At 43.0% G+C, this 17,383-nt stretch overlaps 1 protein-coding gene across 1 annotated transcript in view; it reads left to right on the top strand.

Annotated features, from left to right (window-relative positions):
* Window positions 1–3,426: 3,426 nt before the first annotated feature.
* Window positions 3,427–17,383, top strand: part of LOC111869292 (cGMP-specific 3',5'-cyclic phosphodiesterase) — a 114,714-nt gene continuing 100,757 nt past the window's right edge. The window contains exons 1-2 of the mRNA XM_023860691.2: window positions 3,427–3,463; window positions 11,982–14,036. Of these exons, the coding sequence (XP_023716459.1) occupies window positions 13,669–14,036 (368 nt within the window). The 5' untranslated portion in view covers window positions 3,427–3,463; window positions 11,982–13,668. The remainder of the gene's footprint in view (window positions 3,464–11,981; window positions 14,037–17,383) is intronic.

Here is a 17,383-nt window from a genome sequence, read left to right as displayed (position 1 = left end):
TTGCAAGGTCCTAGGTTTTACGACCATAAGATTCTCATTGGACTTGGGGTCCTCTTGAAAATAAATTATAATATATATGCCTCTGATAAAACTGAACATTTGTCTAGAGTACCAGGAATCTTCCTGGGGATTAAGGGCGGCCAGCGAGTAAGATTGACAAATTCACTGCCATCTGCGAGCTGTGGCAGCCTTCACGTCTCACAACCTTATGGGCTTCCACGGCCTGTTACAGGGATAGCGTCACCTTCTTTTACCTCCGTCTGAGACACTACGAATGTGCCCGCTGCTGGATTTTATTCATTTTTTATTCATGGGTTGGGGTGAGCCTGGGTCCGCTTGGTACGTCTCCCACTACTGGGCCTACATGTGTGTGTGGAGCAGATGCTGGAATGAGAGCCGGGCCAGGAAGCGGAATTACTTGGAGAAAACTTGTTCCAGTGTCACCACAAAACCCATATGACTTGATCTGGGATCGAACCCGGGCAGCCTCAGTGGGAAGCAGACAACTAACCGCCTAAGATATGGCACTGCCTCCATTTGGCTTCTAACATTTAGATAATGTGCGAAATAAAGACACTAACCAAGGGCTTTTTGTTATAGGTGGTGGGGCGAGAGGAACCAGCGCCGGTGATTGGTCACGCAGTGATCAGATTTCTGCGCCAGTGACACTAAAACAGCAGGCAAGTAAATGGGCCGGCCTCATTTCGCTATCATCAGAACTCGAGTATACAATAACGTGGTTTAGGGTGCTGAATATTTCTTGCACTCTGGCGAAAGCAAATTATAGAAGAATCTTGTTCATAGGTCGGAGTATGGCCTTCTGGAAATTACGATCAATATATTATCTTCATACAAATCCACAGAGAAATATCTTGACAGATTATACTTTAACAACCGGGAAATAAAATTGAAACACAGAGAGATAATACTATCCCAACATACCACGAGATCGTACAGAAGAAGCGAAGATATGTCTTCACGTATGCTTGTTGTTAATCGCCTCCGAATCGAATTTCGCTATACTTAGACACAGATAGAAAGGTAATATTAAAATTGAGATTAGAGCAATAGACTTCTATGTTCTGGTATATAGCAAAGTACAGACAGTTGACAACCAATTGATATCTCGGAGAAACATATCGCTTCTGTCTTCAGAGTTAAAGATAAACCAATAGAGGAACAAGGATTAAGCAGGTAGCAAGGAGAGGCCTATAATTGCTACCTACGTCATGATGGTTAGATTTCAACGGGCCACAAGGCGCTGTATACCAAAAGAGAGAACTCTTCATAAATACCGACATGAGAACCTCAAATCCTATTTTAGAGAAGTAGACGGTGACCATGTAAAATAATGCAAACTCTTCCGAATGAATTCCAGTGATATTGTCACGTATTTAGGTGTGTGAGGGATATTTTCTATCGCACTGCCACTCACGTGACTCAGTAGCGTCTCCACTTCTTCCAGTGTGAATTTTCTGGTATTATTTGCCACAGGCTTCACTTCAACACATGCCAGCTTTCGCTGTTTGTGCAATTGCTGTGTTTCTGGACGTTAGCCATCGCCCTGTTTTTATTTGAAACGCACACAACTTTTCGGAGACTGGATTCTGTCTCCGTCTTCAGACAGACGGAGACAGAATGCATTCTCCGAAAAGTTGTGTGCGTTTTAAATAAAAACAGGGCGATGGATAATGTCCAGAAACACAATAAATGTATTAATATACCATCGCCATAGACTTTTAGATATTAGTTAGCTGTTAGGTTAGGGACATTGTCTTCGGGCTTCTATCCTTCTGATTATAAACCCTGAGTACTGATTTGCGAAACTAATTATAAGCGGCACTGTAACAACCAGAAGCAGGAAGGCTGCTTCTATTTGGCTCAATACTCCTGTGTCTCCCTCACCGCCATCTGTGAGCCGATTGTCTAGATAATATGGGAGCCTCAACGTCTCACAACCCTATGGGCCTTCACGGCCTGTTACACGGATGGGTCTCTCTTACCGCCATCTGTGAGCCGATTGTCTAGATAATGTGGGAGCCTCAACGTCTCATAACCCTATGGGCCTTCACGGCCTGTTACACGGATGAGTCTCCCTTACCGCCATCTGTGAGCCGATTGTCTAGAAAATGTGGGAGCCTCAACGTCTCACAACCCTATGGGCCTCCACGGCCACTTACACGGATAGCTTTACCTTTACTTTTACTCCTGGATCTCCCTTACCGCCATCTTTGAGCCGATTCTCTAGATAATGTGGGAGACTCGACGTCTCACAACCCTATGGGCCTTCACGGCCTGCTACAGGGATAGCTTTACCTTTACTTTCACTCCTGGGTCTCACTGACCATTTTCACTGCAACCATTGTATACTGTATAACCGAGCCAATTCCTCCATCCACATATTTTAACACCGAAGGTGTCGGTAGCATATCCCTCCGAAAGGTTAGTATACGCCTACAGGACTTCGCGGTGTCACAACCCAGAAGATCACAGTCTGAATTCCATTCTAGGTTTACAGTTGGATGCTGATTAATTATTCGTTATTTGGTGGCTTGGCTATTTTGTTGGTTGGTTATCAGCTTCGTTGACTGCGTGGTTGCTGCTATGGTAACGTCAGTTTATCTTCGTTACAGCACTGACCACCAGAGAATCGGTTTTTGATTTCCAAAGGGGGCAAATATTTTTCTATTCACCACAGCTTCCATACAGGTCTTGGGATCAAACCAGTGGATAGAATCCCCCGAGTATAAAGCTGCCAGGGCGTGAAGCTGACCGTTCACTTCCATATAGTGCCAAGGAGCTATCACTTCACTCCTCCATATGTCTTCGTATTTTCATGTGATTGTTAATTAAACGTAGGGACAATTTTAACTTCCTTCACTTCCGTTCCTTTTCGCAGTATTAACCCAACATTTGTTTTCAACATTGGGAGCCGGGATAGTTCAGTTCGTATAATGACGATCTACTGGCTGGAATGCCGGGGTTCGCTGCCCGTCAGCGGCAATAAATTTTTCTCTTCTAAATAGCGTCCATAACGGTTCTGAGGCCAAAACCAGCCTCATATCCAATGGGTGCTGGCGGCTCCTCCCCCGGGGATAAAGCGACTGGGGCGTGTAACTAACCATTTAACACCATTTAGAGCCTAGATCAAGAATAGTGGAGCTGTACCTTCATTCCCCACAAGTCTACATGGCACGGGGATAACTTTACTTTTTACCTTACCAGCAGCATGAGTGTCCACGGCTGCGCCGAAGAGCCTGAGTTCTGAGGTAATGAGGAGCAAGTGACCAGAACCTTGCCTCACCGAGGACTTCTTACTACTTGACTGCCATCTCAAGTCAGGCGCGCCCTGATATATTATTGGGCAACTTCAGCTACCTCCTTGGGCCACAGCGGGGATCGCAGCTCTTTATTATGCTGCCGTATTGGTGATCATCAATCATATTATCAACAAGGGCTCGATGTAAGAGACGAAGCCTTCTCTGTTGCTAGTTAACATAAATTACACAACAGACCTGCATGCTGATGAAAGCACTAACTGGTTTATTGCAGTCTTGTGAATGAAATGTAACTGAAGTCAACAGTTGAAGAGTACCATCTTCTCGGATATAACGACGTGTAATCCGTTGAAACTCAATAGACGATTCGGAGGAACATGTCCCATCCATCTTCAGAGACGAATAAGTCGAGAAATATACCAGAGTGAAAGCAGATGGTTTGCTACATGCTTTCACTCTGATATATTTCTCGACTTATTTGTCCTTGAAGCTAGAAGGTCGCGGGTTCGAATCCAGGTGAAGTGGATTTTTTTTTCAATTTACCTAATTATTTCAACCGCACTATGGCCCTGGGGTCGACTCAGCCTCTAACAGAAATAAGTACCAGGAAAGGAATCTTCCTGAGGCGTCAAAGGCGGCTGTCATGTAAGGCTGACAAACTTACCGCCATCTGAGAGCCGACTGTTTAGAGAAAATGTGCGATCCTCGACGTCTCACAACCCGATGAGCCTTCATGGCCTATTACAGGAATAGTTTATAGATTTTAGCTACATTCGTCCCTGAAGATGGAGGTGATATATTTCTCCGAAACGTCGCTTGACTTAAAACGGATTACACGGCGTTATGTCCTAGATGATAGTACTCTTCATAACCACTTCTGTGAGAACCTCCAGTCCTACGAAGTCATTAGTTGTCTGCATATGCTTAACTTGGATTCCATTTCACTTAAGCATACCATACACTCGTACAAATATACCGTAGTTTCTAGCATCAGTTATGACAGTAATAGCAGAACGTGCCTAAAACTGGGAACTGTTGCCTTCAGAAAGATTATTTCCTTCTCTATTATGTTCTGGTTTCTAATCTAAAAGTCTCTAAACAAAATTATTATCTTGGATCTCGCATATGAGTATATCTTAACGTAAAGATAAAAAAGGTAAAGCTGTCCCTGTAACAGGCCGTGGAGGCCCATAGGGTTGTGAGACGTCGAGGCTCCCACATTTTCTAGACAATCGACTCACAGATGGCCGTGAGGATGTCAGCCTTACCCGCCGGCCGTCATTTACCCCCAGGAAGATTCCTGGTTCTCATTTCTCTTAGAGGCCGAGTCGACCCCAGGGCCATAGTGCAGCTGGAAGATTAGATGAACTGAAAAATCCCATGACCTCATCAGGAATCGAACCCGCCACCTTCCGGCTTGTAGCATAGGCGCTATACCGACTTGGCTATCCTGGTTCCTAATATCTGAATTAACACGTTCTGACGCTTTACTTACTCATTGAACTGAGCCCTTCTGGAGGAGCCGCCACTTCTGCAGCTACTCAAGAATTTCCCAGCATTTTATGGAACCCGTTTCTTAGCAAAAATGCGTTGTAAATCGTTTTTCACTTTTCTTTCATTTCCTTCTTCTAGCCCTTTCATATCCCCTACATCCATAAGGGCAGGCCATTAATATTGCATAGTGTCTGTACGAGGGCGCCAAGCCGAATTCATTCAACCTTAATCTTTTCTCTCGTCTTCTTTGTTATCTTCCTTTCCGTTTGAGATCTTGTCTCCGTCGTTACAGAGCTTTTAAATATTTCACAGTAATTAATATTGTATACTCGTACTTGGGGGATTCTATGTGTTTACAACTGAGCAGACCTAGGTTAGAGTCAAGTTATATAAATCCTAGAATCTAGAACAACGTAAAAGAACCCTCGTAAACATATCACACATTAACAGGGTCATAATAGTTAAAGTTTTCTACGTCCAGTCGCACTCCAATGTGACTCAGTAAAGTTATCGCTATGGTCTTAGAATAACCAAGTTCGATTCCTGATAGGACCATGATTTGTCTCTTTACTGCCACTTCCAGACTGGCTCTGTGGTCAGTCACCCCAAATATCCAATAGGCACCAGAAATACGTGATCAGAGCGTGAACCTGACCTCTTGCTTTCATCTAGTGCTGAGAATGAATGCGTGGAGTTCTTCTCTAACTCTTCCAATACGCTTTCATGACGCTGTTTTCACTTTATGATGTTCTTATTTTTATGACGTAGATGTAGGCTACACCTACACAGATAGGCTACCGAGGATCATGATTAAATGGTCTTAAATTCGAACCTTGGCTAGGAGACTGGATCTCCCAAGTGAACGTCCGTGGTCCCTCTCAGTTTCGAGAGACCATCGTCACGAACGTCTCCTTGCATTACTGATCCTCCTCCAACCGCATTCATCTGCATATAACTTCTGTAGTTGACAGAACATCGTTTAATAACATAAGAATTAAACATTGCATGTATTGCTGTGCTCAACTATGTTTGATGCTTTGTTATAAGAGGCTACGGCCGATTTCATCCACAGACACTTCAATTCATCATTCTCAAACTTCTCCCTGTGCTTACAATGACATGAAGACGCATGGGGATGATGGTATAGCTTCACGCATTTTTTAGCCTCGACACTATACTTAGGTGAGGGATCAGCTCGCGGGACCCACCGAATAAGAGACTGGATGGGCCCGGTTGTAGAGAGACAAGCCCCTACATCCACAGATTCTAACGGTGCTTCCCCGGTACTTTAGTCCGAAGCGCAGTCAGCACACGTATCAGCAACGCCATCTCGCGTTCACTCACCTTCATCTTGCAATGCCACTGTCACTGCGAATGACGAATGAGAATTGTAGTGTGGTACAGTGGCCGGCGTTCATCAATATGTAGATACTTGTGTCGAGAGATTAAAAATAAAACCGCGAAAAGTTCAGGACAGCTAATCGCCGGCTTCCCATTGCGGTGGTACAAATTCGATTCCAGGTCACGTCACTGTCACTGCCTTAGGTTCTGTTTTCCCTACCAATTCTCATTCCACTAAGTGTTTCACATTCATTAATCGTTCTATCATGATGCTACATAATCTCGGTACCGATAGCATCGTTAAATAATCACCTTAAAATACTTGAACCAGTCCTGTGATTCAGATTAGCTCTTTCTAACCTACCCAAAGAGATGTGTCTCACTCCCTCACCTCATGACGGAAATAGATTCAGTCTCTGAAAATTGTATTCTTTAGAATACCGGAAGATGGACGAAGTAAAACACTTTAATCCCAGATAAATGGGAGCTGGGGTAGTGCATTCGGTATAGCGACTGGCTACGGGCTGGACGACCGAGGAGTTCGAGTCCCGCTAGGAGTAAGAATTTTCTCTACTCCATGTCGTCCATACCGGTTCTGGGGCCCACCCAACGGGTATGGAGGTGCTCCTTTTCCGGGGGTAAAGTGGCAGGGGCGTGAAGTTGACCAATCGCATCCAAATATTTCCGAGATCAAGGAGAACGTGGACCAATGCCTCCACTCCCTCACACGCCTTCATGGTGTAGTTCTTAATTACTTAAGCACAGGGATGACTTTACTTTTACCTCCAATCTCAGGTAAATTCGGAATGTGAATCACGTGTGTCGCCATTGTGCCTGCCTGCTCCGTGACTCTATAAAGTGCAACAAGTAGAAGTTCCTTTAGACAATTCCTGTAAAGAGATATTACACGAGGGAAGCGGTTCGCTGTTGTTGCCACACTTGATTGACCATTAATAAATGCAAATGGAGTGAAACGGAGCAGATTAGCTTCTTGTACAACTTATTGAGACATCTGCATGGCCGAACCCAGTAGCCAGGCGATTAGACTGTACCGCAGTACAAAGTAGCAGTGTTCGGGCTTGCAGTCCGAGAGGGGTATGGTTTGAATCTTGGAACGGCTCATCTTTCGTCGCACTGCCTGGCAGTGGACATCTCCTCTAGCTCCACGATTTCGACCTTCAGACGTAATGTCACAGTAAATTTAATCAGAGTGCATATAAAATAAATGCATGAATGGAGAGCGCATTTTCTTTTTCTAATTTTCGTGCATTCTCCTTCTTCATTTTCCACAGTAAATTGTCCCAGTTTCCGTCCTCCCAAACACATTCCTGCATAACAGTTTTAGTGCGTGTATCTTCCACTTGTATGTAGGCCTCCCTCTTTTCCGTCTTATTATTCCTTGTAGAGACGAGTGGTATAGATTCTTTCAGCAATCTTTCCTCCTTCATTCCTTCAAAGTCGCGTCCACATTACTCGTCCTCGAGCTCGTGCTCGCGCTCGCCAGGCTTGTGCTCGTCGGGAGACTCGTTAATTCGTGCTCGTAAATCTTCGTCCACACTACTTCAGTAGCTCGCCAGACTTCGGTGCGTGAGGATCCGTATATTTACTCGCAGTGTGTATAGGCGGTAGTCGTATTTTAATTTATTGGCTATAGTTTTTAAATTAAAAATTTAAAATTGGCTTGTCTCGTGACTTGTCATATCGTCCACATTACTTGCGAGCATAGCGAGTCACACGAGCACGAGAACGATCACGAATAATGTGGACGCGCCTCAACATGGCCATACCATCTCAGCGCTCTATTACGTTAACGTGTTTTAAACATCATGCCCTAATATTCCTTCTCCAGAACGCTACAATAAGAGCACGAAAGGCCGTTCGTATTGTGACATATTTGCGCAAGGCAAGAACCGTAAAACCGAGACAGCCGTTCCTAAAGAACGGCTCTGCAAACACGCACGTTGCTAGGCACCTGATTAGTAACACGCAACAATGGAGTAACTGGGAAGTGATGTTCTCTGCGTTGTCCAGGAACCTTCGCAGATGATACAGTCATCCTAGCAACCCATGCAGATCCAGCAAAGGCCACCAGTATCCTACAAAAGCACATAAACCAAACACAAGTATGGCTACACAAATGGAAAATTAAAATAAACGAGACTAAAACTATCCAAGTGAACTTCACGCTAAGGCGAGAGCATTGTCCACAAGCAAGACTGAACAATAATAATATCCCACAGTCTCCAAGCGTTAAATATCTCGGAATCTATATGGATTGTAGAATCACTTGGAAAGACCACGTAATCAAAAAACGCAAAGAGATAGACTTAAAAACCAAGGAGCTAAACTTGTTAATTGGAAGAAGATCCAACCTATCCATAGAAAACAAAGTCCTGCTTTATAAGACAATAATCAAACCAGTCTGGGCTTACGGAATCTAGCTCTGGGGTTGAGCTAGTAAATCAAATATATCAATAATCCTGAGAAGCCAGTCAAAAATACTTCGAATTATAACAAATGCACCCTAGTATGTAAACAACCAAGCGTTACATACAGATCTAAATACATCATACATCAAAGACGTCATCAGAGAAAAAAGTACCACACATCACAACAAACTAGCAAATGACCCAAACGACATATTACAGCCACTCGTTGAACCGCAGCACAATCGAACACTCCGAAGATACTGGCCAGCTGACCTAAAAGAAAACTAAGAGGAACCTCCCACTGGGAAGGGACTCATCACATCATTAGAGAGCACAACACCTCTTACGCCAGCAAACTAGCTTATAGAATTGTACATTCTGATTGCTTAATAAATAAATACATTTAAAAAATCTTTCTCCTTACAAAATGAAGAGGCATTAACAGATTGTTTGCTGTATCTGCAGTTGGTAACAAGTTTTACTGCCTACAACGTATTGACGTCTGCAAGATAAACCGACAAGCCAGAATGTTCAGATTATAAAAAAAATGAAACCTGTGATGTGTCACTATGTGCGGTTACAAAGTTGATTGGACAGAAGTAGGTTAAAAAAAGAACCCAACACCAATTCAAGTGTTGTCATATTTTCGACAAGTTATCATTCATCTTTCCTTGAAATTCTCAATGACGTTTCACAGTTACCTAACGTTTCTGGTTCTGAGATTTCATCTCTGCGCGAAGAACGGGCCCTGTTAATATACTTCAATCTTCATGTTTTCTCCAGCGTTGCCATCTCAGAAGCTTTTCAAGTTTGAAACTCTTTCCTGCAAGGTTTTATGTAGCCGGGACATTATATAGGTCTGTATACAGAACGAAGAAATACGAGACTTTTGGAGTCATACGTCACTAATGGCGGAGATAAGTTCAAATTTCAAGGGAAGATGCCAATCGGGCTAACTATGCGTAGATTGGGGGAGTCCACGGATTTGAGGAAGTGAACGTAAGGATGTGGGTTGGATTTGGTTCATTGACTGGAGGAGTCCACGGATCTGAGGAAATGAACGTAAGGATGTGGGTTGGATTTGGTTCATTGACTGGGGGAGTCCACGGATCTGAGGAAGTGAACGTAAGGATGTGGGTTGGATTTGGTTCATTTACTGGAGGAGTCCACGGATCTGAGGAAGTGAACGTAAGGATGTGGGTTGGATTTGGTCCATTGACTGGAGGATTCCACGGATCTGAGGAAGTGAACGTAAGGATGTGTGTTGGATTTGGTCCATTGACTTGGGGGGGGAGTCCACGGATCTGAGGAAGTGAACGTAAGGATGTGGGTTGGATTTGGTCCATTGACTGGAGGATTCCACGGATCTGAGGAAGTGAACGTAAGGATGTGTGTTGGATTTGGTCCATTGACTTGGGGGGGGAGTCCACGGATCTGAGGAAGTGAACGTAAGGATGTGGGTTGGATTTGGTCCATTGACTGGAGGATTCCACGGATCTGAGGAAGTGAACGTAAGGATGTGTGTTGGATTTGGTCCATTGACTTGGGGGGGGAGTCCACGGATCTGAGGAAGTGAACGTAAGGATGTGGGTTGGATTTGGTCCATTGACTGGAGGATTCCACGGATCTGAGGAAGTGAACGTAAGGATGTGTGTTGGATTTGGTCCATTGACTTGGGGGGGGGGTCCACGGATCTGAGGAAGTGAACGTAAGGATGTGGGTTGGATTTGGTCCATTGACTGGAGGAGTCCACGGATCTGAGGAAGTGAACGTAAGGCTGTGAGTTGGATTTGGTCCATTGATGGGCAAGAACATGGTACTGAGCCTGCAGGTACAACAGAAAGCGAGTAATTCCATGACCAGCTGAGGGACTATCAGCTACTTAATAATTAGTTTACTATTTAGAGTTAATTTGCGATTTGGCAGGTGTGTTAATAATTTGAATGGTTAGCATTTTTATTTCGTTAATTAGTTATAGTAATATAGAAACAACTCCGGTCACGGTAGCCGAGCGGTGTAGGGTATGTACTGTCTTCGCTCGCTCGGAAGACGCGATCGTGGGTTCGAATCCCACAAAAGGCATGGATGTTTGCTATGTGTATGTGCTTATTCTGTGTTTAGGTAGAGGCCTTGCGACGAGCTGAGCTCCCGTCAAAGGAGGCCCATCGTCTGTAAAATGATCATGAAACTGAAAATCAGAGACCAGGGCCCAAGGAGGCTGTAGAGCCAGAAAAAAACATAAGCAATAGGAAGAATTAAGGTATTTTTTGCAGTGGTCTTTATAGATATTTTGGACGTGCCTCGGAAGATATTAGGAAGGAAGCCTTACTATGTAACAGTAGACTGTGTACCAAAGGAAGCCCTTATGTTAGAAAGGATAGTGTTACAGAGAAAATGCGATTTGCGCGGAAATAAAGCTTTCAGTGACTACGAGACAGAAGCAGGGAAAGTACTTTGCTTTTTCCGAATGAACTTACGAGAACGACATGAAAACATTAGTGTGTACCTAAGCTGCAGAATCAGCAAACAAGAATAATGCAAGGGGGATATTATGAACCCGATTAAATTGGAGGAATAAATACAAAAAAAAAAAAGACTGAAGAGTGCTGCGTTCTGGGATGTGGTGCCGTGTAGACCCCGCTATTTATATAAATGTAAATAGATATCATTTTTTACGCTAGAAATCCCAATGACTGTTAATATACACTCAATTGAGATGTGCCGATCACAGTGGCCACGCGATCTAAGGCATGAACTGTCTTTGCTCACTCGAACGCTTGGATCGTGGGTTCGAATTCCATTCAAGGCATTGATGTCTGTTTGCGTTTATTCTGTGTTTGTGTTAGGGAAGCCGCACACCAACTGCGTCAAGACAAGCATCAAGACATGAGGCAAAAGACGCAGTCGTGCTTCATTCGTGATTCAGACTCAAGTCCGCACACCGATGTAGCACGCGTCTGCGTCTTATCACATCTTCTCTAGTTGATGACATGACGTCATGCCGATAACGTACACTGGGGCTGTTCCTTGAGTACTGATGTGTGAGTCTTGACGAACAGAAAGGAATGTGCCGAGTCTTGCCGGACGTGTCTGCAGCATGAAGCTGACGTCAGCATCATGACTCAGACAGGTGTGCGGCTGTTTTCATAATCTCATTCGTTTCAACTGTCCTCCTTTCTTTGCGTCATGTCGCAGACATCGTGTCTTGACTGTTACATGTCTTGACTCATGTCGGTGTGCGGCCTACCTTAGGTAGCGGCCTTGCGACGGGCTGATCCGTCGCCCAAGGACTCCTACCGACTGTCTAAGAAACAAAACGTTTCACGAACGTCCTGTGCTCTAAGTGGGAGCAACAGAAATAGATAGAAAATTGATTTGTGTTTAATGTTTACAAGAATCAGAGAATATCATGTATTTCTGTCTTACTTTCTCTTTGCAGATATAAAACGAACACCGGGGATAGGCTAGTCGCAGTGGTGTCTGTATCATCGAGGAAGAAGCTGTGATTTAGTCAAATAAGATCGTCACAAATCATTTCTTCGAAGGAAATGAAATTATCGCTCTTATATACACATCGCCGGGTGCCACCTTCCATCGACCAGCCTACAGCAGATACAAGTGACGTCTTTCGTGAACAATGGATAATCCTCTAAAAAGACTGACAATTCTTTCGAAAAGGCTTCAGTCATTGGCTATTTTATTCTCAGTTCCAAACGTAATATTCAATAAATAGCATCCCGCATATCTGAGTTCAGAGTGAGTCATTTAAGTGGCTATGGAAACAAAGTTGAAGTAAGAGACGATGTCAGATTCATTTAACATAACGTCTACTAATCTACACTCGCATTTACACTTTATTTAATGACAAGAATAATCATAGAATCCGTAATGGATATCGGCCTATGTATGTAATGAACATTCTGTTCAATGAGTGCGTCATCTTTGACTGTATTCGACAAGAGGCTATGAAACTTTCTACGGAATCAGATTTTTAATAAGTAATAAATGTAATCCAGGAATTGTGTACCTCTTTGTTTTAAGTAACACTGACTCATATGATAAAACTTTTATATAGGTCACATTTCACATAATTATGAAATGAATTGTTCTTGTTAAATTCATAAATATCAATCCCTGAAGTTTTCAATTTTATGAGACTGTAATATTTCATTATTTTTTTCCCAGCATGTGAGGAACATTATTCGAAGATAAATTCCTGAACATGGATTGGCCTTAATTAAAATGCGTGTCCTGCTAAACCGGACGGTGGCAGGAGGCTGTGTCTGTTCAGGTCGTAGCCTGTTTGAATAAAGCAAGGATTTCCGTTTTTTTTTCTGAGTATGTACATAGACAGATTACAAAAGTTATGGAAGAACGGACAAATGAACGAGTAGTTAGTTAATTGCTGAAGCAAATAACTGATGGCAGTTTACCGCAGCGTCAGGCTGGACTGTCTGGAAGAGACTGACAGCAGACAGACAGAGATTAAACAAGATATAAATTTGTGACATCAGAACGTCAAGAGGCACTAAGTTAATGACACGCTAAGTACCTCCGACTCCAGTATCCACGTTTCTCGAACTGTAGAAACATTTGTTTCGTACCAGCATGAATGTATAAGTACTTCAGTTAAGTACAAAACCCCTTCATTCAAAATATAGACCACGATTATGTGATTATGAAGTTTCCAGTTAATTAGTTTTCAACAGGTGTGGGGTAAGAGATTTTACAGCACGTTATGATAAATGGGAGAACAGGTCTACCAACTAATGTAATCAAACAGAATGCTGGGAAAAGAAAACAATAATATCTACCTCTATGGGTGCTGATGCGTGTGAACAATCTGTAAGCTCTTTCACATAATATTTCACTCACATGCCGGAATATTACGCAGTTAGGCAGCAGAATAAATTTTTATTGAGATGTTGCACATGATTACGTTTTCGCAAAACAGAATTATCCCAAATGAACGGAGTTTTAAATCTTCAAGAGATTTTGGTGGTTGTGTTACGTTGCTTAATATTGAGGTCGAACATTCTCCAGTGTGAACATTGAATACTCTCACAATGACGTGCGTTAGAATACCTTGGTGCAACTCTGCCATGCACAGTTAGTGGGAGTAGGTGATGGAGGGTGAAGGTGGTAGGACTTCTGTCTCCGAGGAAGTCGTCGATGTCAGTAGAAGAGCCTCCAGTAGCGATGTCGAGCAATACCTTGAGTCTCACCCTCAAGTTATACAGAAGTGGCTGTTGGAGAAGGCGGAGCCTGACTTCTTGCAACGCCTGCTGCTGTGTCGATGCAGCCGCAGTGTCACCTGCGCAACTCACGAAGGATCGCGGAGTTCCTCAACAGCGAGTCTTCAGCACGATGATGGACACGGTACCGGCAACAGCGGAGGTATCATCCCCAGGAGCAAGCGCAATTCCGTCACGTCGGAGCTTTTCCAAAATTGGCTGGCTTCCTCGCCCATCAAGAGGGCGAAGTCGCCCAGTAGGTAAGTGGTTATGTTCCGCATTTAATTCTAACACGGACTATGCAACGAGTTTACTTTGCAAATTAAACGTGTTCTTCCGGGTAACGAGGAAAAGAAATAATCTCAAAACAGCATTACTGTAGACTCTGATAATGAATTCATAAACTTACCCTCCGCTGATGTTAATGTTATTGGTCTGAAAAAAAGAAAGAGAAATTGATAATTATAAACTATTTTGACAAGAATCATCCTTCTTATGTCATCATGATTTGTTCCATTATCTGTAACAAGAATTCACCTAGCAATTAAATGTAAGTAATAATTTAAAATGTTATGACAATTATAATTTCAAATATTATCAAGGTTGGGAGCCGGGATAGCATAGTCGGTATAGCGACAGGCTGGACGACCGAGGAGTTTGAGTTGGAGTCCCGGTAGGGTCAAGAACTTTCTCTTCTCCACGTCGTCCAGACTGGCTCTGGGATCCACCCAAGCTCCTATCTAATGGGTACCGGGGACTCTTTCCTCGGAGGTAAAGCAGTCAACCTGACCACTCATCTCCAACTAGTGCCGAGGTCAAGAAAATGTGGTTCTATACATCCAGTCCCCCACATACATCTTCATGGTATAAAGCTCAATTAGTTAAGCGAGACAATTTGACCTTTTCATTGTCGCGGTCACTTCTTGTGAATAACCTTAACATTTATCATGCCATGAGTACCGTATGGAAATACTGAAGGCACTATCACAGATTACGCCGTAACCAATAAACATAGACACCTGAGAACAATATAACTTACGAGTACGCAGGTTTAATAAGGAAGAATTGGCAGCAGATGATCGACATTTTAATATAATAAGAGAAGCACCAATAGGGTATGATTGCATGAGCTTACAAATCGTACGATGGATGGTGGTAAGAAGTGCAGCCTACCTCGCACTGAAGGTGACTGAGAAACAGAAACGGGTATCTTAGTAAATTTAAAAATAACATGAAGAGTTCTACGAATATATTCTGGGATATAATACGTAAAGTATAAACATTAACAAGACGAGGGTAACTGAAAATTAAATTTTATACATATTTGAGGACGTGGGGGCACGCGGTAGCGTAGTTGGTTAAGGTACTAGGCCACAACCCGGAAGGTCGCGGGATCGAATCCCAACGAGGTGGATTTTTTCAATTGACCTACTCCTTCCAGCCGCATTATGGCCCTGGGGTCGACTCAGCCGCTAACAGAAATGAGTATCAGGAATATTCCTGGGGGTAAAGGGCGGCCGGCGCGTAAGGCTGACAACCTCACCGCCATCTGTCAGCCGACTGTCTAGAAAATGTGGGAGCCTCAACATCTCACAACCCTATGAGCCTTCACGTCCTGTTACAGGGATAGCTTTACTTTTTTTTATTTGAAGACGTATCATATTAATAAGCAAAATATATTAATTCCTAGTATATGAGTTTTAACCTATAGCAACAAACTTACTTTGCCTTAACTTGCATATACTGCTTACATTCTTTAAGGTGTATTCGCTAATAATTACAACTACAAAAATTGCATAATGCTGTCGTGTAGCAGGCTACGCGTTACGAAAGTAACGAGTTCTAGATCAAATGAATGGATTTATTGGTATTCTCTTAAAATTACACGCATAAACTAACGTCTTCAACACTCCAACTATTGGATGCTCTGTGATTGAAGTATGTATGAAGCCAAGTCCAATTCCATACTAGCCTCCCGTTTGTTCTCTGCTCAGTCTGAGTCTCTGTCTGAGTCCCATGTTACGACTGGCGATCAATCGGCCAGTCTCTCTTGGAATAAAGCACCCATCTGGGGCTCACGAACATATTTTTATTACTATCAGACAGTTGCGTGTTTGTTGATGTGGGGCGCTCTCTCTGACGAGAGGACGGGTCTGTCATTTACTATTGTTGCTGGTCATCGCCTCCGAGTCCCTTGGGACTCGCGACCATATTTTACTGTCTCATATTCGAGACTCCCCTTTTCATCGCCTCCTACGACTCGCAGGGCTACGGTGGAGGTATTCGACCCCGCCTCCACACGGAATTCTGGCCAAATTGCTCTCAGTTTTATAACTTACGGCGGCTTTGATAGGAAACACCTCTTTGAAGAATTCTCTATATCATATTTGCGGTAACTGTCTGCCTAAGCACGCGTTATCACGGAATCACCTCCAGTTCCACAGTTACCAATATGCCTAGTAAAGTGTTGTCACGGAAGTGCATGTATAATAATCCCATGGCAACCTGTTGTTACGGGAACGCGCTCTGTTGATACCCGTTGCCTAGGAAATCAACTTCCTATCAGACCCCACTATGTATCCTTATTGGGGTAACTACACGTAAATTCAACTAACTTAGTTTACGTGTTATGGAATTTGCCTGATGATGACATAAATAAAGATCGAAACACATAGCATACATGTGCGTAGAATAAAACGAGTAAGAGACACCACAACATCTATTTTTTTTCTCCACCTTGAAGATGTCTTTCTTTATGCTGTGTTGATGGTTCAATTCACATAATTATCTATTGACCATCTGAGCTACTGTGAGCTTCTCAAGCAAGACTGTCTGCTCCATGGAGTTACTCTTTTTATTTTACAATTAAGTTTATTTCACTTAGAGATATTGGGTTCTCGGACTTTATCCATCGTCCTGGTTTTAAGGTAACTAAGAGAAACACGACGACCAGTGATTGAGGCTAGCTCTTCCTAAGGGACCCAACAGAATAGGTGTTTTCCCTCATCTTAGGACGGAAACAGATCCAGTTTCCGAAACGTCGTGTTTTTCTTAGTTATCTTAATACCAGGACGATGGCTAAGTCCGAAAACCCAATATCTCTAAGTGTTATACACCATCGTCAGAATCCTATAGTAACTAAGTTTATTTCAGTCCAATGTGACATATAATGCCCTCACCGCTTCAGCACTTACTTACCTAACCTGTTTCGATTCTTAATGAATCATCATCGGAGGTATAACCACTACGACCAGGGACCCACCAATACGTAAATGTTTATACAAGACTATATACACTTAAAACATTCATGATGCTCACTATATGTAGTTGTTTATTTTTCCATTGTCGAAATAGATGTTTGATGTAAACTTTTATTATAAGAACATTCTTGAAGTATATTACTTAGAAGTGACGTAGTTGCAATCACTTTCACAAAGGATAGTTTAAAAATGTAATTTTCCACTGCACTGTATACAAAATTCAATTTGTTTCACAACAGCAGCCTTCCTTTACGTTAAAATTATGTTATGAATGTGTGTGTGTAAAGGCATGCACTGTCTTCGCTCGCTCGGAAGCCGGGATCGTGGGCTCGAATCCCACTCAGGGC

Source organism: Cryptotermes secundus, unplaced genomic scaffold (genome assembly GCF_002891405.2).
Source record: "Cryptotermes secundus unplaced genomic scaffold, Csec_1.0 scaffold124, whole genome shotgun sequence".
Lineage (NCBI taxonomy): Eukaryota > Metazoa > Arthropoda > Insecta > Blattodea > Kalotermitidae > Cryptotermes > Cryptotermes secundus.
The sequence above is the reverse complement of the archived record's forward strand: the minus strand, read 5'-3'. Positions and strand labels throughout refer to the sequence as shown.